The sequence below is a fragment of the Acanthochromis polyacanthus genome, chromosome 3 (genome assembly GCF_021347895.1).
Source record: "Acanthochromis polyacanthus isolate Apoly-LR-REF ecotype Palm Island chromosome 3, KAUST_Apoly_ChrSc, whole genome shotgun sequence".
Lineage (NCBI taxonomy): Eukaryota > Metazoa > Chordata > Actinopteri > Pomacentridae > Acanthochromis > Acanthochromis polyacanthus.
Genome location: NC_067115.1, coordinates 20,555,474 through 20,582,375, shown reverse-complemented (window position 1 = coordinate 20,582,375; position 26,902 = coordinate 20,555,474). Strand labels below are relative to the sequence as shown.

At 39.4% G+C, this 26,902-nt stretch overlaps 2 protein-coding genes across 3 annotated transcripts in view; both read right to left on the bottom strand.

Moving 5' to 3' along the window:
* The window catches only part of LOC127533139 (programmed cell death 1 ligand 1-like), a 39,033-nt gene extending 24,685 nt beyond the window's left edge, over window positions 1-14,348 (bottom strand). The window contains exons 1-2 of one of the 2 annotated variants that reach the window (XM_051945502.1): window positions 14,224-14,348; window positions 431-613 (exon numbers count right to left, since the gene is read on the bottom strand). The gene's annotated coding sequence lies outside the window, so the exon portion shown is untranslated. The remainder of the gene's footprint in view (window positions 1-430; window positions 614-14,223) is intronic. The other variant, XM_051945503.1, reaches the window with a different exon arrangement.
* The window catches only part of LOC110950946 (septin-9-like), a 128,975-nt gene extending 112,459 nt beyond the window's left edge, over window positions 1-16,516 (bottom strand). The window contains exon 1 of the mRNA XM_051945499.1: window positions 16,151-16,516. Within this exon, the coding sequence (XP_051801459.1) occupies window positions 16,151-16,172 (22 nt within the window). The 5' untranslated portion in view covers window positions 16,173-16,516. The remainder of the gene's footprint in view (window positions 1-16,150) is intronic.
* Between the last annotated feature and the right edge of the window lie 10,386 nt (window positions 16,517-26,902).

Below are 26,902 nucleotides of genomic sequence, written 5' to 3'. Positions count from 1 at the left end.
AACTCGTCATCAGTGTCCACAAACATCTTCATCACTCACTTGTCAACAGATTTCGAACTACATCGAGCATTTTTACGTACTAAGCTAACATGAGTGGCACTTCATATAAGCATAAAAGTGGAGCGGCAAAGCGAAAAGAAAAGGAAAAAAGAGAGCAAGGAAAAGGCAAGTTACAAAAACTGGACATATTTTTTGTTCGTCCTCCTGGAGATGAACCCGACTTTTTTGTTGGCAGCGATTCAGGCCCGCCAAAACTGCCAGCACAGTCAGGGAGCCAGGTTAATTACAGGTAGCAATTCTAACAATCACTATACACAATGTGTGAGTTAGTTGTAAACTGTTCATGATCGTACATTTTAGTAGCCCAGCCGCCTAGCTTATATCCCCTTCTTTCTCTCTTAAGGGTATAGCAGTGATGTCAGGGACTCACCAGTTGCTACCTGCTCCAGGGCAGAGCCAGACCTGGTGCCTGACGAACAGCCCCCCTCCTCACCCGCGCTGGACACTGGAAATGAAAGCAGCAGCAGGTCTCCTCCCGCTATAGATGACACACAGGCCGCAGAGGATAAAAACCCTCCTCTGGAATGTTTTCCGTCTGATCGGGCCAATTTTGCTGAAACATACAAGATGCCAACATTAAAAGATACCTCCTTAAGATGGGCCCATGCAGACCCAAAGGTCCATTTCCCACTCATAACAACAATCGGTGTTTTTCAGAAAGTTATTACACCTCTACCACTAAAGTTGGGATGAAACTTCCACGCAGCTGGCTATGCTATTCCCCCAAAATTAATGAATAATTTAATCACTATACACAATGTTATTTCATTAATTCATAATTAATGAAATAAACGAAGCCCCATTTTATTCCATTATCATGGACACAACGCAAGATGTGTCAAAGATAGACCAGCTCAGCCAGGTGTACCGCTACATAACTGTTGTTAAGAATGACATGGATATTGCAACAGATATACAGATCAATGAAGTGTTTTGGGGTTTTGAAGCGACTGTGGGCTCATCAGCGTCAGGGCTTAAAAACCAAATCCTGGGCTCTATAGAGAAAAATGGAATAGATCTGTCAAAATGTCGCGGACAGGGCTATGATGGGGCCGCGAATATGAGTGGTGCATATTCAGGTGTACAGGCAAGAATAACAGAGAAGGAGCCCCTTGCCCGTTATGTTCATTGCGCTGCTCATAACCTCAACCTTGCTCTCAATGACTCTGTTAAAAATGTCCCTGGAGTGAAGCAGTTCTATGACACTGTAGAGAACCTGTACAACTTTTTTGGTCACAGTATCAAATGATGGGCACTCCTCGGTGAATTAATCACATCAGAAAGCAGAAGTGTCACATTAAAATGCCTCTGTCCCACTCGCTGGTCATCTCGACATGATGCGCTTTTTGCATTCAGGCACAGATAAGATAGACTTTATTGATCTCACAAAGGAGAAATTTAGTGTTACAGGGCTCTTAGAAACAAAAAACAGAGGAGTGCAAAAGTCACGAAAGTGCAAGAACAAGATAATAAATATTGTACATAATAACAACTACACAGTACTGTTGTATAGTCTGATGGCAGTGGGGATGAAGGACCTGCGGTAGCGCTCCTTCTTGCACTGAGGGTGTCTGAGTTTCGTGCTAAAGGAGCTGCTCAGCTCCACTACAGTCCGGTGCAGTGGGTGGGAACTGTTGTCCATGATGGATGAGAGCTTGGTCAACATCCTCCTCTCACCCACATCCATCACAGAGTTCAGTGGGCAGCCCAGGACAGAGCTGGCCCTCTTGGTCAGCTTGTTCAGTCTCTTCATGTCCCGCTCTGTGCTGCCCGGGGCCCAGCAGATGACACCGTAGAGGAAAGCAGAGGCTACCACAGTGTCATTGACAGTCCTTAGTAGAGGTCTGCATACTCCAAAGGACCTCAGCCTCCTCAGAAGGTGGAGGCGACTCTGGCCCTTCTTGTACAGAGCATCGGTGTTGTGGGACCAGTCCAGTTATTGTTGAGGTGAACACCCAGGTACTTGAAACTGTCCACTGTTTCAATGTCCTGCCCCTGGATGTTCACTGGTGGATGTGGGAGTGTCCTTCTCCTGAAGTCGACCACCATCTCCTTCATCTTACTGGTGTTGAGGTACAGGTGGTTGCGCTCACACCAGTCCACAAAGTCCATGATGACCGACCGATACTCCAGCTCGTTCCCCTCGGACACACGGCCCACAATGGCGGAGTCATCGGAGAACTTCTGGAGATGGCAGCTGTCCGTCTTGTAGGTGAAGTCCGAGGTGTAGATGGTGAAGAGGAAGGGCGAGAGGACGGTGCCCTGGGGCGCCCCCGTGCTGCAGACTACCACCTCTGACTCACAGCCGCGCAGCCGCACGTACTGTGGACGGTCAGTGAGGTAGTCAGTGGTCCAGGCAGCGAGATGTCCATCAACTCCCGCGTCCACCAGCTTCCCCCGCAGCAGCACCGGCCTGATGGTGTTGAAGGCGCTGGAGAAGTCAAAGAACATGACTCTCACAGCGCTGCCGGCGCTCTCCAGGTGAGTGAGCGCTCGCTGCAGCAGGTAGATGACAGCGTCTTCTACCCCCATGTTGGGCCTGTAGGCAAACTGCAGCGGGTCCAGGTCGGAGTACACCACTGAGCGGAGGTAGTGGAGGAGGAGCCTCTCCATGGTCTTCATGAGGTGGGAGGTGAGGGCGACAGGTCTGTAGTGGGCCAGTTCCTTGGCGTGAGCTGTTTTAGGGACTGGGACCACGCAGGACGGGGACCCGCTCCAGGCTGAGGCTCAGGTTGTAGAGGTGGCAGAGGACCTCACAGAGCTGGTCCAAAATGAGAGATCAGGTGGCCGATCTTAAAATAAATCAATACTGAATTTTAAATAAATCGTTAAAGTTGGCGGAGCCAGGGGGCGTGGCTATACTTGATAGACAGCAACAGAAGCCTCTGCGGTAAAACGTGGGCGGGATAAGAGAGTCCTCAGCCAATCCTGCCCCTAGTTGCTCTCCGGTCCAGTCTGTTTGATGACGCTTTTTACATCACTGGCTCCAAAAAATCCAAAATGGCGACCAGGAAGTAGCAAAATCCGTGCTTCATTTTCTCGGCGTTGAAACCAACGGATGACGTCACGGTTAGTTTACGCCTGCTTGCGCTCCTAAAATTTTAAGTTAGTGGCCACTGTGCTCCTAGGAAAAAAGTTAGTCTGGAGCCCTGCCTTGCTGACATCAGACACATGCGGTTATATTGAAACAAGTGAAAATAAGAAATAAGTGGAAATAATTGGAAATAAGCAATAATTATTATATTGGAAATAATTATTTTCCATATGCAATTACATAGTTCTTATAAGGTGGATTTAAGTTATGCTTTCAAGTAATGCTTAATTAATACATAAATAGTTCAAGTCAATCAAAATATTTTAGTTAAGTTTACTAATAAAAACAAGATCTAGTCACACAAACTCGATATATGGAAGTAAGTAGAACTTTTTTTGAAAGTTTGAGTTTACTTAATTTATTTGATTATTTTGAACATGTGGGTTTACAGTGTATGTGAGAACTCTATATCTGCAAACTGTGTTTTAAATTAAAAAAAAAACTGTAAAAATAAACTCTCTACACATCTCTACATACATCTCTACAAACACTCTATCCAAGAGTCCTTAAACTGCAGGCATCATCTTACGTCAGACTGAATTTTCCAGTATTTTCATCAAAGAAAAGGACACCTGGGTAAGGTTTTGTTTTGTATCAAACAACGGAAAAAAAGAAAGTTGAGGCATAATGTGTTTGAGTTCATTTCATTCACAATACGCTTCCTGCAATGTGACTATTGCAAGACAAAAAGCATGTATGTGTGTATGCATCCTTTTGTTGAGAACAGGAGAGATACCACCAACAGGCAGACAGAAAAAACAGACATAAGATTAACTGTTCCTCAATGTGAGTGGAAGGAAATGAAAGGAGTGAGAGGTCAATAATCTCATCACGACTGAGGAAAAGTGCCTGGCTAAGTGTTTATTTTTTGGCATTGACCTCAAATTTAGACTTCTGAGAGAATTCTCAGAGCTGATTTTCTTTGCTTCTGAAAATCCAGCAATTTTGTAGAAAAGATTTTCTCAAGAATGAGTTGACGAACTGCGGAGTATACAAACTGCTTCCTTTTGTCCATTTTACTTATTTGTCTTAATTACGAGCAAATTTTGTGCTCCATTCGTGTTCCCAAAAGCTGAGTCAAGTCACTCAAAATGAAAAATGCATAAACAAATGAGACAACCATAAATGCAAAACATGGGTGAATTTTAAACCAGACAAAAACTGAACAGACTTGTTGTGTAGTTTAAAACCTGCAAAATACATTTTATTCTCAAAGAAACATAATTTTCTCAGCTCAACAAATGCTAAAAAGTTAACAGGGTAATTACTGAGAATAAAATAGGTCACTCTGGGTGTGTGTGTGTGTGTGTGTGTGTGTGTGTGTGTGTGTGTGTGTGTGTGTGTGTGTGTGTGTGTGTGTGTGTGTGTGTGTGTGTGGGCGGACAATTATAGGAGTTGTGGGGACCTAATGTCCTCACAACCATAGGAAAACCAAGAGAAATGTCATTTGTGGGGACCTCATTTGGGTCCCCATGAGGGGAAACACTGTTTCCTTGGCCATGTTGTTGTTACTGAAAAAAGTAAAAGTGCAAAAACGTTTCTTTAGGGTTAGGCATTGTTTTGGTGTTGGTTAGGGTTCGGGTAAGGGTGAGTGGTTAGATATGAATGGGAGTCAATGGTAGTTCCCCACAAGGATAGGAATACACAGTGTGTGTGTGTGTGTGTGTGTGTGTGTGTGTGTGTGTGTGTGTGTGTGTGTGTAGGGCTAATTCCATTCCTGGAGTTAGGGATAAACAGTACCAGGAGCAATTTAGAATAATCAGTTAACTTCAGCACGTTTTTTGGACTGTGGGAGGAAGCCAGACAACCCAGTGAGAACCCACGCATGCACAGGGAGAACATGCAAACTCCATGCAGAAAGATACCAGGCCCAGGCTGGGATTTGAACTACGGATCTTCTTACTGCAAGGCGAAAGTGCTAACCACTACGACACTGTGCAGCCCCGTAATAATATTATTCTTATTGATATAGATATATGTATGGATATCTGTTGCTTATTAGAATAGATGTGGTCTTCTGCTGAAGGAAGTCATTGCTGTTACTAGATTGGGGATCATTATGTCCAGGTAATGATAATTGTTCTTTGGGGCCCTAATGACTCTTTGGGTGTCTTAATGATAGGGGGTTGTTCTGTAGGGTCTTGTTCCATGACCAGATGTCTTCTAATTAGGAAAGATATGTTGTGACCTCATACTTGTCCAAAACATATAAATATGATCTCTGATTGCTGTTCGGGGAGATTCATTTGGCCGGATTCTCCCAGACAGTCTCTCTGTCTGATCGATGCTGTTCTTCCTTATAATAAACTCATTAGTAAGCAAGTCAGTGTCAACGGACGTTTCTTCTCCACCTGCACTTCACGAGCATCAGAGAAACTATGACAATCACATTTCTATCTCTCATGTCTGAAATGGATCCCCAGACGCCTGTCTGTCCACATCCTGTTCGAATAGCACTTGGTGGGAAAATCCTATTGCCAGTTATAAAGTAGCTTTCATAACTTTAACCGTGAAATATAAGCAACTTTTGACACGTGTTGCATTTATTAGATTAACTCAGCTTGTTGAAGTTTTATTTAGTCAGTTTTGTCGAAAGGAGGAAGCAAATATCAAAAGTAATATTTAAAAAATATTTTTAAAAAACAAAATGGCTACGTTAAGTACACAGGTAGGTTATATCAGAAGCACGGCTTATCTACCAGGTGAGTTTTCAACAGCTGTGGTGTTCAACACTTAGTCCGACAAACATGGACTCATTTTTGATTCAACTCAACACGTATAATTAAAACTAGAATATAGAAACACGCCAGTAAACATACAAAATGATATATGTCGACATATATGTGTACGCAGGTGAGCCACCAGGGAGTTTTGGCCCCATGAAAAGAAATCTTACTGGGCCCCTGTAGCGCCGGACATAAGGCCGGCAAAAATATTTTGTGTCGTTTACATAAAACTGTGCATTTTAATGATATTTTTGACCATTATTTCCCATATTTGTGAAAAGGACAATGTGACAGTTACTTGGTAGGGGAAGCATTGAACACTCTGAATATTCTGATTACAATGTTTCATTTATTTACTGCAAGATTGATTCTCATTCTTTAGCATAAAATTTCCCCAAATTAAATTACATATCTGAATAATACAAAACTTGAACATAAAATAACCTCTTCCATTAAATAAGTTGCAATTATCATCTGTGAAGAAACAGATAAAATAAAAAATAAAATAAATAAATAAATAAAATACAAAAAGCCAACTGCCTTTTATGATTTCTCATCACCATCTATAGAATCATACAACAAGCGCAATAATAAAATCAGCTGGAGATGTTAAACTAAGTAAACAAAGTAGGTCCATTCATAAAGAAAAACATAACAGGCCAGATACAACCTTGCTCAGCCGAGCTTCCTCTTGCACACATATTTACAATGCATATTTACAACTGGCCCTTGCTCAACCTTTCTAACCAAGAGCCCAACGCCGAGCCTTCTCAGTAGCGAAATCATTGATCAGGTCTTTGAAGTTTAGCTTTCTAGCCAACTGACTTTCGATGGACAGCATGGCAAGACTGCAGAGCCTTTCCTGTGACGTTTTGGACCTAAAGTAGTTTTTAAAAATCATTTTTAGCTTGCTGAAAGCTCTCTCACCACCTGCAACACTAACTGGCAGTGTGCAAAATATACGCAAAGCAATACACAATTCTCCAAAGATGCCTTGCAGCTGCAGCTTACAAATAGCATTCAGGAGTTCAAGAGGGGACAAGTTAGGGAGGAAACTGGAAGCGTATACACTGTTAAGGTGTCTTATATCATTTTCAAAATCAGGTGTAAGATCACCAGAATACTTTGTGATCAATTGTTGTCACAGAGAAGAGATTTTGTCCTCACTAATCTGCCCAACTTTCAGAACAGCAGAAAATTAATTTACAATATTTGCTGTGGTCTGGAACCTAGTTCCTAAGTCACTTATGATACTGTCCATAGCAGTAAAAAACACAGTGTTCCGAAACACAGTTTCTGCACTCTCCTGAGACCTCTCCTCCTTCAGAGGTCTCATCATGGAATCTTAGCCTTTTCTTCTGGTGGCTGCAGTTGCTCACCTCCTTCCTCAGTTGTGGGTACTGGGGCTTGTTCAGGGGTAGGGGGCTCACAGGCCTCATAGACAGCAGCTGCTGCTGCACTTGACGTGTCTGTTCAAACATGCATCATTTTGGGGGGGGGAGGGGGGGCTGATTAAATATGGGCAGCTTGCTAAATGTGAACAGTGAAATATAAAATTCCAGAGTTTTCTTCAAAAAATATGAGCTAATATGGGGAGAAAAGTGAGCTAGCTTAAAAATCACAAAGTTAAGATTGAGTAGAAACAACAACAGGCTAATGTTCCAGAACTTTCCACCACATGAACCAAACCCACCTTGTTTTTTGAAAAACTGGGGAATATATTGCCGGCCCTTGGCCTCTCTCTCCTGCCTTATCTTTGTTTCTTTTCGTTTCTGACTACCTGACTTCTGAGGCATACTGTCGTCACCCTACTCAGTCTGACTGAAGCACTACAGCGCGCAGCAGTTCAGTTGATTCAGTAGGACTGAACCATTTTATGTAAAAAGGGAGGGGGGGGGCCCTTGAGAAATGTTTCAAAAACAAATAAACTTAGTGTTACCAGCGCATTGTAAATAATATTTATTTGTGATTATAAATTAACAAGATAGTGCCATATTCATTTTGTTAGTATTATAATTTTATCAGGGGCCTTTCTGGGCCCCTGTTAATGATGGGCCCCGAGAATCCTTCCCCTCCCTTTTCGGCGCCCCTGTGTGTACGTGACTACACTTGCTCAGTGTTGCCAACTTAGCGACTTTCTCGCTAAATCTAGCGACTTTTCAAAGCTCCTAGCGATTTTTTTTTTGTCAAAAGCGACTAGCAACAAATCTAGCGACTTTGCCGTTTTGGAGAATCTAATAGGAAAACTCGGCTCATTCTGCAGTTACTGTCCTCAACAAGCAGCAGGTGCTGCTGTGAGCTTCTCCCCCTCCCAGAGCACTGTCAGTCCAGTAACCCCACAGCAGTCCCAGAGAGGGGAGGGGGAGACCCACATCCCTCCACGGCCAGACGACAGATGAATCGCGCATGCGCAGTTCCTACAGATCCCATCCAGACTTACGGAGCCATATAAACGAAAATGTTTCTTCACTGTCATGCTAAAATAAACCACAGCATTTAGCCTCTAGTACAAAAACATATTTTGGGTGTTTTATACTCACTTTTTGGTCTATTCCACAACGTTATTCCTCTCTCCTACAACGTTGATTACAATTACATGCAAACTGGGAAATATGCAAATTAGGCGATGACATCATTTAGTGACTTCTAGCGACTTTTAGGACAGCCAACAGCGGGAGCTTCACCAAGATGGCGGAGTGAGCACAGGCATGTGTGGGAGCTGAGCACCAATTAAGGGATGACTACAGTAAGTGATTCATAGCTTACATTACAAACTACTCGGGGTAACCTGGAGCAATGGTGAGTACAACGTGCTGAACTGGCAAACAACCTTATTCTGTGGAGAACTGTTACCATAATACGTCGAGGGGAGACTTTTACTAACTTCTTCAATAAGCCAAAACGCAACAACAACGTGTGGATACGCCATTAGCAAAAGAAAACCCGCTTATGCACAACATGCACGACTATTGCATGGCAGATGTACCTATGATTTCCATTGTGGACGACGAATTTCCTCCGCTTCCTATTACACCGTCCTCTACATCTTCCGAACAACCTGCGTCGAAGAAATTGAAGACACACCGATCTCTGAATATGAATGAAGGGGACTTGGTGAAAAAGATAGCTGACATCTTTAACGCTAGACTAGACAGCCTGGAAAAAAAACATGAAGAAGCTGATTTCTGATAATACTTTGAAAATCGAGGGTCTGAAAAAAACAGTTGACTTCGCTTGTGCTGAGATTCGGGAGATAAAAGGAAAGGTGACACAAGTTGATGCTCCAGCGACCGAGACAGAGAAGAAAATGTCTGTTATAGACCAACGAGTCTCCGATCTGGAGAACTACTCACGACGCTGGAATTTGCGCCTGTTTGGAGTGCCTGAAAATAAGGAGCAAGACGTCCGTACCGAGGTGTTAGGCATCTGCCAGGCGATCCTGCCGGAGTACAAAACAAAACTCCCAGACACGATTGATACAGTGCATCGGCTCGGTCAACCACGGAAAGATATCACCAAGCCATGAGGAATCATCATGCAGTTTGCCACCCGCTTCTACCGTGACAAAGTCTGGAAGGCTGCAAAGAAGTCAGCATATCTACAGTCCAAGAACCTGCGCTTCGCTGAGGATTTGTCTCCAGCCTGCAGAGAGAGACGAAGGCAGCTGTGGCCTCTGGTGGCCAAAGCACGCGAACACATTGAAAACTGCCTACTACATCGGAGGGCGAGCCTTTGCTGAAGGAACTGAACTGATTCCAACTACTTGAAGGTGATAACCACATGGTTGTTTGCAAGGTTTATGCCAAGGAATGTTAGGACATGATGCTTATGGTTCATTGTTTTGCAGACTGATTGTTCAAGTTGAAAGTTACACCCTATCAGAGTGTAGGAATGAACACAGACAAATTTACTCAGGAGTTCTTTTATATTTATTGCCTTATAATTAATGTGATGTGAAGATAAGCCTGAAAACCTAGGTGCCTTTCTTTGTTTACAGCTTATATGTTTCACTGAATATAGAACCTAAGATGGGTCAGCTCCTGATAAGGAAGTTAATTCTCTTAAAGTTTATCCTATCTCTATACACATTTTGTTATCTCAATTATTGTTATTAATATGTCTTTATCCGTTGTTACTTTTAATGCCAGGGGGTTGCGAAATAATATTAAGCGCAAGGCGTTGTTTTTGTTTGCTAAGAAGCACAAAACTGATTTCTGTTTTATCCAAGAGTCACATTCAGTTCCTGATGATGATAAATTTTGGAGGCCCCAATGGGGTAATGAGCTGTGGTTGGCTCATGGATCTGAACACTCTGCCGGTGTTGCCATTCTAAAGCATAACTTTTCAGGATCCTTGCTGTAAACTATTTGTGACCCGTCAGGCCATTTTATCTTACAAGTGATAGACATTGAAAACACCATAATTGCAATTGTTAATATCTACGGCTATAACTCACATAATGACAATAATCTCCTGTTGGAAACTTTAGAAAATCATATTCAAACTGCTTCTAATAACTTTCCTATCTCAGGTATTGTAATAGGGGGTGATTTTAACATGATACTTGACCATAATCTGGACTGTTGGCCTCCTCGCAACTCAGCTGCGGTCAATGAAAATCTGAAAGTCTTTAGGCAAAAATTTAATTTAATTGATGTTTGGAGACACCAACATTGTAACTCCAGTGTCTATACATGGAGTAATAGAACTGCTACTAGGAAATCACGGCTTGATTTTTGGTTAGTTTCTAGTAACTTGAATACTGATAAAACATTAGTTAATATTATTACAACGCCACTAACTGATCATAATGCAGTCGCCATGTCTATTCCTTTACATTCTGCTTCCACAAAGATAAATAGGAATGCTTATTGGAAGCTTAACAGTTCTCTTTTAAAACATGAAGCAGTTAAATCAGGAATAAAGAGGATAATAGCTCAATTCTGGAATAAGGCAAATGCTGATGATGTTTACGGTAGCAATTGGGAACTTATGAAATTTAAAACTGCTCAATATTTGAGAAACTATGGTCGTACCTTGTCCAAAAACCAAAGACTACAAGAAGAGAAAGTAATCTCTAATATAATTTCATTATCTCAGAAAAACCCTGCTGATATGTCACAAAAGGAGTGCTCTGATCTGATCTCAGAACAAACTAAACTTAATGAAATCTATTTACAAAAGGCTAAAGGTGCCTTTGTAAGATCAAGAAAGAATTGGATAGAAGCAGGAAAACAAAATTCAGCCTATTTTTTTAGCCCAGAAAAACATCACGGAAAGATTAATTTAATCCAGCAACTCAACATTAATGGTGATCTAACTGATGATCCTAGAAGAATTGCTGACTTTTGCTCCAGCTTTTACAGGGATCTTTACAAGACCAACTACTGTCATCAGTCAGCAACTTCATTCTTTAGTTCTTTGAGTAACATCACTAAAATTACTGAGGATGACAAAGTTATGTGTGACGGAACTATAACTGTACAAGAAGTCACTTATGCAATAGAACACCTCAAAACAAACAAGTCTCCTGGAGTTGATGGTCTTTCCGCTGAATTCTATCAAACATTTATTGAAGATTTATCTCCCTTCTTACTTAAAGTAATTGTAGAAAGTGTGGAACAAGGAACCTTACCCCCTACATTAACACAAGGCCTGATTACACTAATTCCAAAGTCTAAAAAAGACCACCTACTTATTGATAATTGGCGACCCATTTCACTATTAAACAGTGATTATAAGGTATTTGCATCTGTACTTGCTAAACGGCTTAAGAATGTCTTAGACCCAGTAATTGATGAGACCCAATCAGGATTTATGAGAAGAAGACATATCTCCAATAATATTCGCCTTGTTTTAGACTTAATAGACTACTCTTCTCTGTGCTCTGATGACAGTTTTATCTTTTTCTGAGACTTTTACAAGGCGTTTGATACCGTAGAACATAATTTTATCTTTCAAACAATTAAACATTTTGGATTTGGTGATTTCTTTTGTAAAGCAGTTAAAACTATGTATTCAAGAGGCAACAGTTCCATTAGACTAAAAAATGGGACTTCCCTAAGGTTTGATTTACAGCGGGGCATACGCCAGGGCTGTCCTGCTTCCCCTTACTTATTCATCCTTTGTACTCAACTACTCATATAAAAAATAGCTTGTTAAAAGGTATCTTTATTGCAGAAAGAGAAATTATAATAAGTCAACTGGCTGATGACACCACGCTCTTCTTAAAAAATGCCTCCCAGGTCCCCATTGCTATCCATGCAATAGATTTATTCTCTGCAGCGTCTGGGCTTTGTTTAAATCTCAAGAAATGTGAGTTATTTCCTCTCAAAGACTGCGATGAGTCTACAATTTACAATATTCCTATTAGAAACAAACTCACCTACCTTGGAATTACTATTGTTAAAAATCAGACAGATAGATGTTACGAAAATTACTACTAACCAAGGCAGAAGGGCTTTCTTGACTTACTTATGCAGCTACCCCTCTTGCTGTTGAAAAACAGGTATGCAGTGCCATTGATAAATTGTTATTTAATTTTATATGGAAGAATAAGACGCATTATGTTAAAAAAATCTGTTAGTATGAACACTTATGACTCTGGCGGCCTAAATTTTCTTGATTTCACTACTCTTAACAATACCTTTAAAGTTAACTGGATTAAGCAGTTTCTTCATAATCCTACATCCACTTGGAACTTTATACCCAAATATATTTTTTCTGCCATTGGAGGCCTTGAATTTGTTTTATTGTGTGATTATAAAATAGATAAACTTCCCCTAACTCTGTCGAACTTTCACCGGCAGATGTTGTTGGAATGGTCCTTAATCTATAAGCACAACTTCTCTCCTCACAGATGCTTCATTTGGAATAATCAGTTTATCAAATACAAAAACAAATCTTTATTTTTCAACTCCTGGTTCAAGAATAATATAGTTTTGGTTACTCAGCTTATCAGTGATAATGGAAATTTGCTTAACTACTCAGAAGTTCTTCAAGCACTTGGTATTCCTGTTACCCCTAAGGATTTTGCAATTGTAATGGATGCCATTCCTTCCGGTATCCTGACTCTGTTAAGAGGTGCTGGAAAACCAGTCTGTTCTTCATTAAACCCCACATTAACACCAGTTGGACATTTGTGTTTTTCTACCACAACTAAGGAAAAAAATTGTCTCATCAGATCTTTATTTCAAACTGATATTACGACTACCACATGTGTTGTTCAGTACTGGTCCAATATTTTCAATGGGTTAAACTGGGTCCATATATGGAATCTTCCATACAAATATTTAATTACAAATAAAGTTAGAGAAATATCTGACAAAATAATTCATAAATACTATCCTACCAAACACTACTTGTTGAGGTTTGGGAGAGATGTGTGTGTGGACTGTTCTTTATGTGGTTGTGAGCCTGAAACTTTGATGCACATGTTTTGGGACTGTCATTATACTGCCACCTTTTGGAAAGAGGTACTGCATTATATTACTCTGAAAATTGACAAAGACTTTCTTTTGAAATGGGACAATGTGCTCTTTGGTGTTCATGATGTTAGAAGTAAAAAACAAAAAGAACTGTATGTCATAAATCTAATAATTATATTGGGTAAATATCATATACACAAAGCCAAGTTTATCCATTCGAATCCCTGTTTTTTTGGATTTCAAAAGGAAACAGAAAAGTACTTGGAAAGTATATGTGACTCTAATAATAAGAAAGCTATGAAGACCTATTATTTGTGCTCTTTATTTTATGTGTTTATTTAGCAGCCTTCCCCCCTGGCTGTTGTGTTGTCTGTATGTTTGTACATTGTAATTACTGCTGTTGTTATTCTTTGTAATAAATAAATATGGAGAGAAAAAAAAAAGGACAGCCAACAGCGACTTTCCTTACTGAGGAGTTGGCAACAGTGCACTGGCTTTATGTTACCCGTCAATGATCTCGCTGTTTATGTTCGTGAACGCAACAAAATGTCGCAGCGCACATACAAACACACACACATGTTTGTACTTCTATCTTAGTGAGGACATCCATAGGCGTAATGCATTTCCTAGAGCCTTATCCTAACCTTAACCATCACAACTGATTGCCTAAACTTAATCCTTACCCTAACCCTAACCAAACCTCAATTCATACCTGTTCTCTAAAAACAAGTCTTCACCCTCAAACATGGCTGTTTCAAAGTGAGGACCGGCCAAAATGTCCTCACTTTGTAAAAATGTCCTCACTTTGATAGTTAAATGCAGAAAATGGTTCTCACAATGTAGCAAGTACAAGAACACACACACACACACACACACACACACACACACACAAAACATAACGTCGTGTAAAGCTCACCGTTCAGGCTCCTCGAGATGGACACCAAGTTCTTGGTGGAGGAATTCACAGCCTAATGTTTAAACACTGCTGTTTGTCGCTCGCCCTTCTTCTTTACTTTCACTTTCAGTATGAGTAACCTAAACAGGATTGGCTGTAGAAGCATAGCGCCTCGTCTGGTTCGACAGCAACACTGCCCTGTTTACCACACACGACATATCTTTGTGAGCACTGAAGCCAAAATCTGTAGTATCTAACTAAATGTGAAAGTTTACTTTCACTTTTCTCACAGGTTGTTGCTTCTCAAATGGCGCTTAACCCTCTAAGACCCAATAAAGAAAGAAAGAAAGAAAAGAAACAAGGTTTTAAAAAAAACAATTATGGAAAAGTTAGCAAATAAAAACTATATATATATATAACTGGTGTTGTATTTTTGCAACAGTGGGTTTTACAGGGTTAATGCTGCAACTCCACAAGCACATGGTGCATTTACAAATTCTAGCACTGCATTATTTTTTGTTTGTTTTGTTGTATGTACCCTCACATACCTAAAGATGAAGGATCATTCTTTCAATTCTGCCTTTAAAACTCACATTTTCATTTATTTAACCCCTGAAAACTCATCTTTATGTATAAAAAATGCGGATTTATATATTTTTTTGTCAACAGAAGTTACCCCTTTTTGCCTTAAATTGGCTTACATTGCTTCATCTTGAGTCCCATTCGCTGCAGTTGGAGCACACCAGCTCACCTGCACCTCTGCTCAAAAACTGTTAAACTATGCTATCAAGCAGTAACCTCCAAGGCTGAAAAATGAGGAGTGTGTGAGTCCCAAAAACTGCACTTCCAAATTGTTGTACAAGTTGCATATTTATTGGCTTTGGTCCACAGAAGAATTCCTGGCTTGTCTTAAAATGCTTACATGTGAGTGTAACCATTGCATATTCTAGAATTTGCTATCAAGGTAAACTCATCTCTTCACTGTTTGCTGCAGCTGGAGCACACCAGCTCATCTGTGACTTTGCTCAAACACTGGAAACCTGCTCTGTTACAAAGTGGTAATCTCCAAGACTGAAAAATTAAGCCAATGCAGTTTTTCCTCTTTTTTTTTTCTTTAGCAATTTGCAGTATTGGTGTGTATCAACCATACATGTTCAAACAAAAAAGCCCCACCCTACAAGTTCATAGAATTTGCCATGAGTGCCCCACTGTTTCAAGGTGGAAATGCTCATCCCCGTTATTTACTTATTTTAATCATCACAAGTCTTTCAGCAGTAAAAATGTATTTGCACTTTAGCGAGACTAAAAAAAAACACATTTTTCCGGAGGTCTTTAAACCTGTACTTACAAACTTTTACGTTTTTTGCTCTCTGTAGTCATTTTTTTGCACATTATACATCACTAGAGGACAGACTGTGGTCACATGCTGACCATGTTTGGCTTAACATACAGCTGTAAGGCAGCTTTCTCAGCTATGAACATAATCAAAATTAACGAGGGCCTGAGGTGCTCCCCCGAGCGCTGTACACTCAGCCACAAAACAAACTGGCCCAAAAAACAAAGATGGTGAAAGAGTTTGACAAGTTGGAAAGCGATAAAAAGACAACTCAAGATAATCAGAAATGAAAATCTACATTTCCTTTTACACAGAAAGACATTCTCTTCTAATGGCTAACTGAACATATACGACATTAAGCAGAGAAACTGGGACTTTGTGAATAGTGTATCCAGTACATTAATATGCAGCATGTGCAGTATTACATTTAAATACTTTAAAAAAGTTCTTAAGTCATATTTAAGCTTCTGCCAAAAAAAGGGTCACATCCTTAGATGTTTAATTCACACTTGGGATTACTTTCTGCAAAGTTTAGATCATGTGATATCTGACTGTGTAAGTTAAAAGAACGCACTGTTTTATAAAGACTGATAGTTTATGAAGCGTCTGTACCTGAATTTGGAGTCTTCTTCATGCTCTGGGTTAGCTGCTGGTCCGCTTCTCTCAGAAGTCAGCAAAATCAGCGCTTTGGTCCTCAGAGGAAACCTGGAACTGTTCGTCTCACGAGGTCCCGTCCACCGCTAACTGGAGTCGACTTTGTTGTCTCAGTTTCGCTGCACTTGTTATTGTTCTGGCGCAGCGAGCTCTCGGTGCGTGGTGACACTGTGTGACTGCGGGCGGCGCAGATGCAGAGATGCCGTGAGTTCCGCTGAGCTCGATGATGTGCACTTTAGTGGGATGCTGAGAGTCTCGAGACCTCACGACCATGATAAAGAAGAAATGTGAGAGCACGAGGGGGAGGGCCGCTGGAGAGGTCCACTGACGCGCTTTTACGCACGGATCACAATTGGAGACGAGATGATCTAGCCAGTGTCAGGCTGCTCACTCCAAGAAACTATTGTTTATTCAGTCACAACAATAAGTGCTACAGTGAAATAAAATCCATGTGACTGACTGAGAGGAATTAAATTATCGTGATGCCCAATATTTGTTGGAATGTAAATTCCTTTGCTATAAATGTATCCTGTTATTGTTCAAATTTAATTATGGATAAAAAGTGTTTCAGGATGATTTTTTTTCTGTATTTCTTGATTGAGTTGACTGTTGTCAGGGGAGAGTTTTAGAACCAAAAAGTGATGGAAATCTTTGGTGGATTAAATGGCAGTGCACACTGCAAAAATGTTCTTTATTATCACAAACTGTGACTGAAAACAGACTATCACACAATCAGGAGCACTTTGTGGGCACTATTTTGTTTGTTTGTTTGTTTGTTTGTTTGTTTGTTTGTTTGTTTTGCTCTTGTCAAACAGATACGCCATCACTCAAACTAGCTCTCTTGATTTAGTAAATAATTGTCAGGTCAGTGGATTTCCTATTTTTTTTTTTTTTTGGTCACACACGAACTCATCTCATGCTGAACAAAAAAACAAAACAAAGGCTACGAGAAGTCAAATCAGTCTGAGTTCAAACCTGCTCCAGTGATCCTTCTGGAAGCTCTCCATTGTACTTTTTCAAACTGATACACTCAAGCTTGTGGTGTGCTGCAGTAACACTGCTGTCAAATGCTGCTCTCTTCTGGTTAACAGCGACAACTTCAGTGGAGTTCATCCAGAGGAAGAAGACAATAAAACGCCACATGACGATTCAACACAGTTTTGTTTTTGGAGATTCCAAAAGGTTTGCTGGCTTTATCAGTCGCATTTAGGACGGAACTGCTCTCGAACATGTCTCCGATTCTGTGGCCAAGCAGCTTATTTCCTCAGTTTTACGCATCAAATTCTAACCGGATTCTTCCAATATTACTCGTAAACTCTTGACACCACATGGTGGACGGTGCTGGTTTGTTCGCTCTCAGTGTGTCTCCATCGTTAAAGTTGAACCGGATTGAACTGTCAGAGAACTTCAATGTCATGTGACGCACCGGGAAGGGGAGTGTCTTAAGGCTTGGAAACACCGGGGAAGAGATTATTGTTATATCCAGTTTCCTGCAGTGTTTCCAAGTTGTGTAAGTAAGAGGTAATCAAGCCTGAAAGAGTGAATGCACATTGCAAAGAAAATTCCACTGAAGATGAGAGGATTGATTAACACCAAATCCAGAGAGTCTTTCAACAATTAATGTGTTACAAATGGCAATGGATGAATGTTTATTTTTTGTTTTTATTCGTGAAGGAGACATAAATAGAAAATTAAATATGCACGGTTATAGATCAAATCAAAAAGTCAGAACTAGCAAATAGCTGAATATAGTGAAGTAGGATGAGCTTCCATTAACTTACCACATAGAGTAAGAAAAATATAATTATTTCGTTTAGCTACACAACCCATAAAACATATATATGAACTATTGTCTGCCTCCAGGCCACTTAGGTTTGCCTCACAATTACTCCTCTCATGCTTCAAAACCAAAGGCAACAGGAACTTTTCATTCCACATGAAATCATCTCCCACTATCGGCAAATCCAAATCAGAATCAAAGGCTCACCTTTTGTTTCTTGTTTTAGATGCTTCCTGTTGTTGCTTTAGTCATGTCCAATTATTGTTTCTTTTAACCACCCTGCTGTTTTGTATTTACTGGCTGCCTGATTTCGTGCAGTTCTCTCTTTTATGCTTTTTGCTATTATAATTCTACCTCTTTTTTTAAATCTTACCAAGTTGCTTTACCTATTCATGTGGCATTTTAACATGTGTCTGTCTGTTCACTCTCCCATAGTTTCTGTTTTGTTGTCTCTCTCCTTTCTATCCATCCCCCATGCTGCCTGTATTCCAGGTTCTGGATCTGATTGGTTTGCTGCTAACATAAGTCTTGCTGTCTGTTTGTCTCCACCATCCTCTGAAACACTGTGACAGATTGGTGACCTGTCCAAGGTGTCCCCTGCCTTCACCCTTAGTCAGCTGGGATAGACTCCAGCCCCCCTGCGACCCTAATAAGGATTGATGGATCATAGATGATGGATGGATGGTTGTAGCCTTAATATCTAAATTAGCCAGTCAGTCTTGTCAATAATAATAATAATAATACTGTAGAATCTTACCTGTAACTCTTATTTCTCTGCTGGGAGCACTCTTCTCTTCCCCAGTGGCCGTTGTTTTCAATCAGCTACATATAATGATAACTTGACTTGACTTCATTAAGGTATCTATGTGCTGTTTTGGCATTTCCACTGCCTTCGGGGTTTTAAACATAGAAATGTAATGTAATGCAAAACATGTAAGAGGCATTCAAAATCACCATGAGAGTGTAAAAGTTAACAAAGGAAAATATCAGAGGTTCCATTCTCCAACTCACAGCTCCCACAGCAGTGATAAGAACAGAAAAGGGTAAGAAGTGTGGGGTTATTTTACTTCTTGCATGTGTCCAACAGGATGACAGGCTGTAGAGTGTCAAGTGGGGAGGGGTCTTCAGGTGAGCTAACTCCACTTGAGATTTTAACACATGCTGTGAAATGACCACTACAACTGACACTTGCATTCTTAACAGTGACCTGATGAGGCTATTCAACATTGTCAGTGAAGCACAGTGAGAAACCATCTCACTGCTTGAAAGCCTTGTCCAATCTGAAGACCATGTTTGACAGAACACGTGTTCTTGCACTCATGATTCTACATTGCTCTAAATATTTTAATTACATTCACTATTTAGTTTCTTCTCAACACAGAGCTGCTGCAGTATCCATAAATCTGTCAAACATACAGCTAGCTTACAGTAAAACTGCGATGACAACTATTTATTTTTATGACTCTCATTACTGGAAAACTGACCACATGTCCTTCTTGGTCTTGCTGTAGAAATCAGATGATCAGTAGTCTGTTCCTGGAACAAATAATGAAACAAGCTGAGCTGTACATAACTGCTCATGTACTGCACTGTTTTTACTTGAGCCCAACAGAAACTGTGTCTTCAGCACATTTAAGTTTAACCTGTGAAACTGCACGGTAACCGGTTCAGACTAAAGCATAGGAGCCATTTTAACTGCAGCCTCTAAGGATATTGAAAAACTACTGACGCAGACAACGTAGGTTTTTGAACATGCTAAAGCTTAAAGTCCCTCTTTGGTTACCAACTAAACCCCTAAACACTCACCTCCATGTATCAGAAATACATATTTAGAATTTTGTTCAACAAAAATAATCCTTTCCTGCCTTAAAACGACTTAAATATGACTCTACACTTCCTCTGTAATGTGCAGATCTGTGAAGTTCCCACCTCTCTCCACATGCAGCTCAAGCACACTAGAGGCCTGTACCTTGAGACAGGGTTTGGGATGAGTGAGGTAACTTCAGGTTCAGCCCGGGGTTTAATGCCTATGGTTCACATCTGTAGTAGTAGCTTATGCTCCACCCCTAACCTGCTCAGGAGCCGATTATGTTCAAGGTAATGGATCAGCATGAATAAAAACGCCAGTTAATTATCTGAACAAGTAATTATCTTGAAAAATGGCTTCCAATCATAGCAAACCAACTTAAAGGACATTTAATGTAACACGTCATTTTAATTCTGGTCACATCTACTTGCCTTAATGAGGGCAGTGACATAGTTGAGTCCATTTATGTATTCACATGATGGTAGAAATTTTTATTGCTGTTATTCTCCCTGGATTTTATTTTAAAATGCTTATGTCAGTTTAGATTTATAGTCTGTGCCTCATTTGGAAAACATGCATCTGCAGACGTGTAGCAGTTCAACTGATCATCTGCCAACACTACGTCTTTATGTGTACACACTCCGAGTGAAGTTAAAAACCACTGGGTTCACTTTACCAGTTGACAACCTGCTTTGTGTGACTAAGTTTACTACGTCTAGTGAAGCCAGAAAATCGAAAGATATCAAGGGTGTGTTGAATTAGTTTTGTAGACACAGACTGTATATTAAACATGAGCGTAGTTACCATGATATCACCCAGTGGATTGTAGAGCACCTTTCTGAAGCCTTGAGTTTGACATTTGGCTGTTAACACATAAGGGAAGCAAGTGAAAATAACGAAGAAAACTTTATTCTAATGCCAAAAAGGTAACAAAAGCTGAAGGAACAACAGACAGCAGCTGATGATACATCAAAACATAAACTAAAGGTCTAAAGAGAATATCAAGAAAACAGAAAATATATATAAAAAAATCTAAAATGCACAAAAAAGGGCTTGAAAATTAATCACTGTTTTACAAACCAGGATTAGACGAGAATCACAAATGAGAACAGTGTTGACAAATGGTGGTAAGTTGACATTTCATTCTGGAGCTGAAAAAGACAAACTGACAAAAGACTGGGGAAGACAGGACTGCGTATACACAGAGAACTGATTCTGGAGACAAGACACAGCTGAAACTGATCATGGCAATCAAAAGAGGACGAAAACAGACAAAGGAAGGAAGTAAAACAACAAGAGACACAAAAGGACAGGGATTTTTACCCCCCCCCCCCCCCCCCCCCAAAAAAAAAAAAAGGAAATAACTGAACTAACTCAAGAGATTGATAGATGTGGTAGTAGTACTATTAAGTCGGATGCAAATGTACAAAATTAACATCAAGTATCATTCAAAGAGTCTTAAAATGGATTACTTAGTCTATAACCTAATTATAAAAATGTTGACTGATGGAACAAATCATAAAAAATTAACATTAAAATTGAGTGAATTTTTCATAGACTTATACAGTAACACTCATTTCTAGAGCCAGAGGAGTCGCCCCCTGCTGGACATTAGAAAGAATGTATGTTTAATTCACTTCCAAATTGATTTTACTTTTCAGATCTGGAAGTTATGTTCGTCTTTTATACAATTTATGTTCCTGGTAATTGTCCTCAGGTGAACTAGGTCAACTGTCAATACTTGAATGCTAACAGACCGCTGTGGTTAAAGTGAGACAGCCTTCAACACTGTAGGAGGAACACCACAAACTATTTTTTACTGCTGCTGCACGTGCATATCTGGGTTGTGTTTTTGTCCTGCCCTTTACTCACAAACACATTTATTACTAAGTCAAAAAACATATTTGACAGTGTCATAAAAGTGAGAAGATTTTGAATGAAAGATCAAAATCAATAGTATTGCTAAGTATATTTCTATTTTTAAATATTAGATGCTCTACTTTTGCTTACAAGCCCAAGTGTGTGCACTCTTTTTAAGGTCACTTCTGACATTGTTTATCTTTACAAATATTTGCAAAAAAAATTGTATTCAATGTCACAAATTATAAAGAGCATTCATGGTAGTCAGTAGCTTTGTTTTACAAGGAGAAAAAACAACAGCTTTAAAAGCATAAAAAGTATAGCAAACAACAACAACCACAATAGATGAGACCATTATTCATTTTCATTTCTCACCATACTCACTATTAACAACATTAACATTTATTTATAATAACATCATCATCCCCACCTCCACTATAAAAATTCTTCATGTTCTTCATTTTTGTATTAATATATTATGTGAGACTTTTGCATGCAGACATGAAAACCACTCACACATCCGTTCTGATCACCCATTGTTAGGTGCGTGGTTTTTGCCCACATGCACAGTTTTACAGTTTCACACCCTCATAAAAATCTGCCCCAGATCTTCCTGACTGTTCATAGGAACCAAAACCACACGCTGAGTGTGTTTAATGCCAAACAAATCAGTAATCTGACTGATGACTGCTCAGACTTGTTCAAATTTCAACCCCTTTGCTCCAGTGACTTATTAATCCTTCCTTACTTCTTTTAACAATGCTTGACATCAAATAGTTTTTTTTGTTTTATTTGTTTGTTTACTGTTGTATAGCTATTGTACTCTCTGCATGTAAAATACATCATAATATGAGGAATAATTTGAGTATGGCAATACTGTCACTGGAACTAATCTTTTTCTTGTATAAGTTGATTGAAATTACTTTTTGAGTAAGTTGAGTCCTGCAAAACAACATTTCATAAAAAAATTAAACCAATCCTTTGGAAGAAGATGTCTGACCAGCCAAGAATTCATACGGTGATGAATCCTCTTGAGATGCATCAGGATGGAAGCCGTTCTTGGTCATAACTTCATAAACGTAGTCATGGGAGACCGACTGAGTGTTTCTTGTTGTTCTTCTGCTGCGTCTGCACCGCTCCACCTGTCAGTAGTAAAATACCACTGTAGAGATTGTCTCTATAATATGAATGTTTGTGCAGATTTGAGAAGTCTGCATTCAGGAAATATATGCAAATTTAAAAAAAAAAAAAACTTAACACTTACTTTTGAACAAATGTTTACAGTATATGATTGTTTTTTTTCTCAATGGGGATTACATGATAATTTCAAAAGAGCCAACTCTACAATGTTTCACTGATAAAATTGGTTTTCATTTTTGAGAAATGACAAAGCAACTGAAGTTAATTATGAAGTGTAACAAAGTGAAAAATGATTTTTCTGTACAAGGTGGTGAGATAAGTACAATAAAGTGAGTAAGTTAAGTGAAGTAGAGTGAAGAACATGATGTTAGATGGTCGTTTATTTTGGTTTAAATCACTAAAACAATCATTTCTTTTGAAAGGAAAAAGGAAATGTTACCAAGGTAGAGTTGAGTTGAGTTATGAGTTGGGTTATGAGAACGAAACTCACCCTCGGCCGAATTACGTGGACGAAAACCAGAGTTACCAACATGCTGACAGCAGCAGCGATACAGGCGGCGGTGATGATCAACACCAGACGTGGACTTTTCTCTTCAGCAGTGGTCGAGCACGATGCTGCTCCTGTGTAAAACCAAGGCAAATATATGTAATCCCAAATGAAATGTACTATCTTCAAGAAATTTTGCAAAATGGCAACATCTGTGACTGTGTTAAATATGTTTTTAATTATAAATTTACAATGTTATTTGTAAGTCTCGACCAACCTGAAGCAGAGGTCATTTAAAACTAAAAACAAGATAAATATTGTCTTTTGACAAGCACAATGGAAATGTTTCCCTCACTGTTGAAATTGTCCGCTAGTGGTGGTGTATTCATTTTCAGATCATTTACATACTAGAGGTGGAGAAAAACACGATGTGAAAATACTATATTACAAGAAAAAAAGTCCCACTTTTGCATAATTTCCCAGAGTAAAGGATAAAAGTCAGATTTGGCCACTTAATTATTATTATTGTTGTTCTTAATACAGTAGCTTCCATATGCTTTTTACATTTGATTGGTGTCAGAAGTTCATTTACTGAGAGTTCCACACAAATTTAGCATTAATCATTATTGATTGACGTAACATTAAGGCGTCAAGCTCTCCCACACCAATGTGTATAGGTCAACATAAGGTTAATATTCTTTGGCACTACTGCTTCTTGGGCATTCCTCAGTTTTGTCATTTCCATCTGAGACTGTGGTAAATGTAAGGGTCACCTTTTAAACGGACAAATGAGCAAAGGTACAGTACATATACAATACAAAGCACATGGGCAACTCTACACCACTAGACGTTAATACCATTAAGAAAAGAGTGTAAAGTTTAGGAGAAGTAGAAAGAGAAACATACCTGCTATAATAACTGCATAGACGTTGCATTTTACTTTATACTTGACTTGTTTTACGTAGACACAGCTGTAGAGTCCAGTGTCGTCTACAGCCAGGTTGCTGATGGTGATACTGTGGTTCATAAAAGATCCTGTTGTCCGAATCCTGCCGTTGTATCTTTGCCGCAGTGCTATATTGTCAGATGATTCTGATCCACTGCTATAGTAAAGCACTTCTTCTTGTCCAGTATGTTCATGATACAGATACATGGCAGCAAATCCGGTTATGAGTTGGGGGCATTCTTCAGAAGAACACTTCAAAGTGACGCTCCCGCCAGGATCTTTGTACATTATGACGCTCTCTGCCACAAAAGAGACAATCTGTCTGATTAGAGGGTCTACAAACATATACTAAAGGAAGCAGTGCCATTTTAACCAAATAACTATTTACATTGTTTAAAAATAGCCCTTTGATCCGGTCTAGTGAATATTGCTGTAGGCAATTCAGCCACATCAAAATCTGCTTTTGAGAAAAGCAAACAGACTTACCTGAACAGACAGAAAGACAGAGGGACATTATGCACCAGCAGAGCAGTGTCATCTTGCAGCAGTGATTACCTTTGTGTCTCACATACTGTAAAGTAAATACAAAGACAGTGCAGCACAGCAAGCACGTGTTTCCTGTACGTTTTGATGTGGGATGGTGTGCATCCTGTGAGACTCAATCATTTGCATTCAGATATTTACACATGATCCTTAGATAGCGATCAGACCTTTATTTTGTTGACTTGCTGAGATGTTTCGAAACTGAAAACTAAACAATGGAAATATGTAGATGGAAGATAAGTTTAAGTTCATAGAAGTCCTCAGAAATGGGAAAAAAAACAACCTAAAGGCAAACAAAAAACAAACAAACAAAATAAACACAGTTACAGTTCATGTTATTGCTATCAATTTGTTTTCTGAATCTAATTTTGCTTCATATGTAGAACTGTTAGTAACTCCACCCTTAAGTGTAGTTTCTTAAATTGTATAAATGAAGAGATGAATTGCTGTTGCTGTTACATGTCTCACTGACCGGTGTGAATTAAAAATATAGAAACACATGTAACATCCATTGATCCATCCATTCTCTATACACCGCTTAATCCTCATTAGGGTTGCCGAGGGTGTTGCTCTCGTCATTGTAAGTATTATTGTATTGTCAACAAAAACACACAGTAATTAAATAAAACATGTGCTTTTCCTACCAGGACCAGTCAAAATGTCTTTTTTATTATCGGCCTGTTGTTTCAATAAATCAGCCTTTATTAATGCATTCATTAACCTTTCAGATGCACCTCTTCCACACAGTCCTCCTTCTGTCCACCTGCCTGTCCATCATGATCAGATCTTTCTAAGCATTTTAGCTCTGGAGCGTTATAGCAGCATAGCAGCCTCAAATTTGTGGCCAGCAAAGAGTCGCTCTATGATAGGAAAGGTTAAGTGTAGGTGCACTGAGTAAAATCTCCCTCTAGTGGAGGCTATGAAAATAAAAACAGTCAAAGGCTGGATGATTCTCTGGGGCTGTCACATGATAAATAGCATTAGCCAGTACTAATACTAAACAAGTATTGTACTGCATGTTTTCTTCCACATCCCTCATAAATTACAGTGTAGTGTGAGACTGCATTTCAATGACTCTGCTATATAAAAAAAGAATACAAATACCTCATCATCCTAAATTGAATCTACACTATATAACTTACCATGTTTATTTAGAAATTTGCAGTGATGTCAAACCTCCATTAAACCCATGTGAAAGCACTAACTGACAAAGTGTGACTCCATTCTTTAAAGTCTGTTTTTCCACTTGGTTAGTAATGCAGAACTCTTTCATGCACGCATGAAGATGGCTGCATGTTTTTGCCAAAAACAAAATATGTTATCAGGTTTTCGAAGCAGACTAAACAGCATCTGAAGCCACCTGCAGACTGGTTTTCCATGCAGGGCCTAACAATGAGAACTGATTTTGCTTCCAGATACGTTTCAGGTATATCATTCCAAGAAGTGCTGAAATCTGATGCTGTGCTAAATCAAAGTAGAGCTCTTAGCTGTAAACATTTCAGCTGTGGCACTTGATGTAATACTTAAATTGCTGGTGTTTTTAATTAACTTTGAAAGCAAACCAAACTTGAATTACGGTACAAATACATATACATGTACTCTGTAGAAAGTTTTTTTTTAACAGATCTTCCAAAAGTAAGCAGTTGAACTTGCTGCTTTTTACATCTGAGAGGGCAAACATGAAATAAAAACAGACATTCCTCTGAATTGTTAATCGTTGCAGCACAAACTGTGTTTTCCAACCTTTTCCGCAGATCTTTCAGTAACATTGCTGTCTATTCAGCTCTGTGTAAACTACAGCACTTTTTTTTATGTGCTTCATCTGCTTCGATATGGCAAAACAACATGCCATGGTGTCATCTGTCCAATAGATGGCAGGACTGAGTTACATTTATTGATGTCAAAGCTCCATCAGACATTTATCTTTTATGATTTATCGTGATGATATTATTGTCCTGATCTGCTTGACCTTTAAACCAACTTCAGAACAGGAAAACATTCTTTGGAAGGTATTTGTGTTCATCTGATACAGAATAAAAGGAGAAGAAAAGTGATATGAATAGATATGAATAGTCTGAATAGAATCTAGTCAGAACTGCCAGTCAGTGAAAAATAAACTCTATGTGTCCAAAAAAACAACAACACAG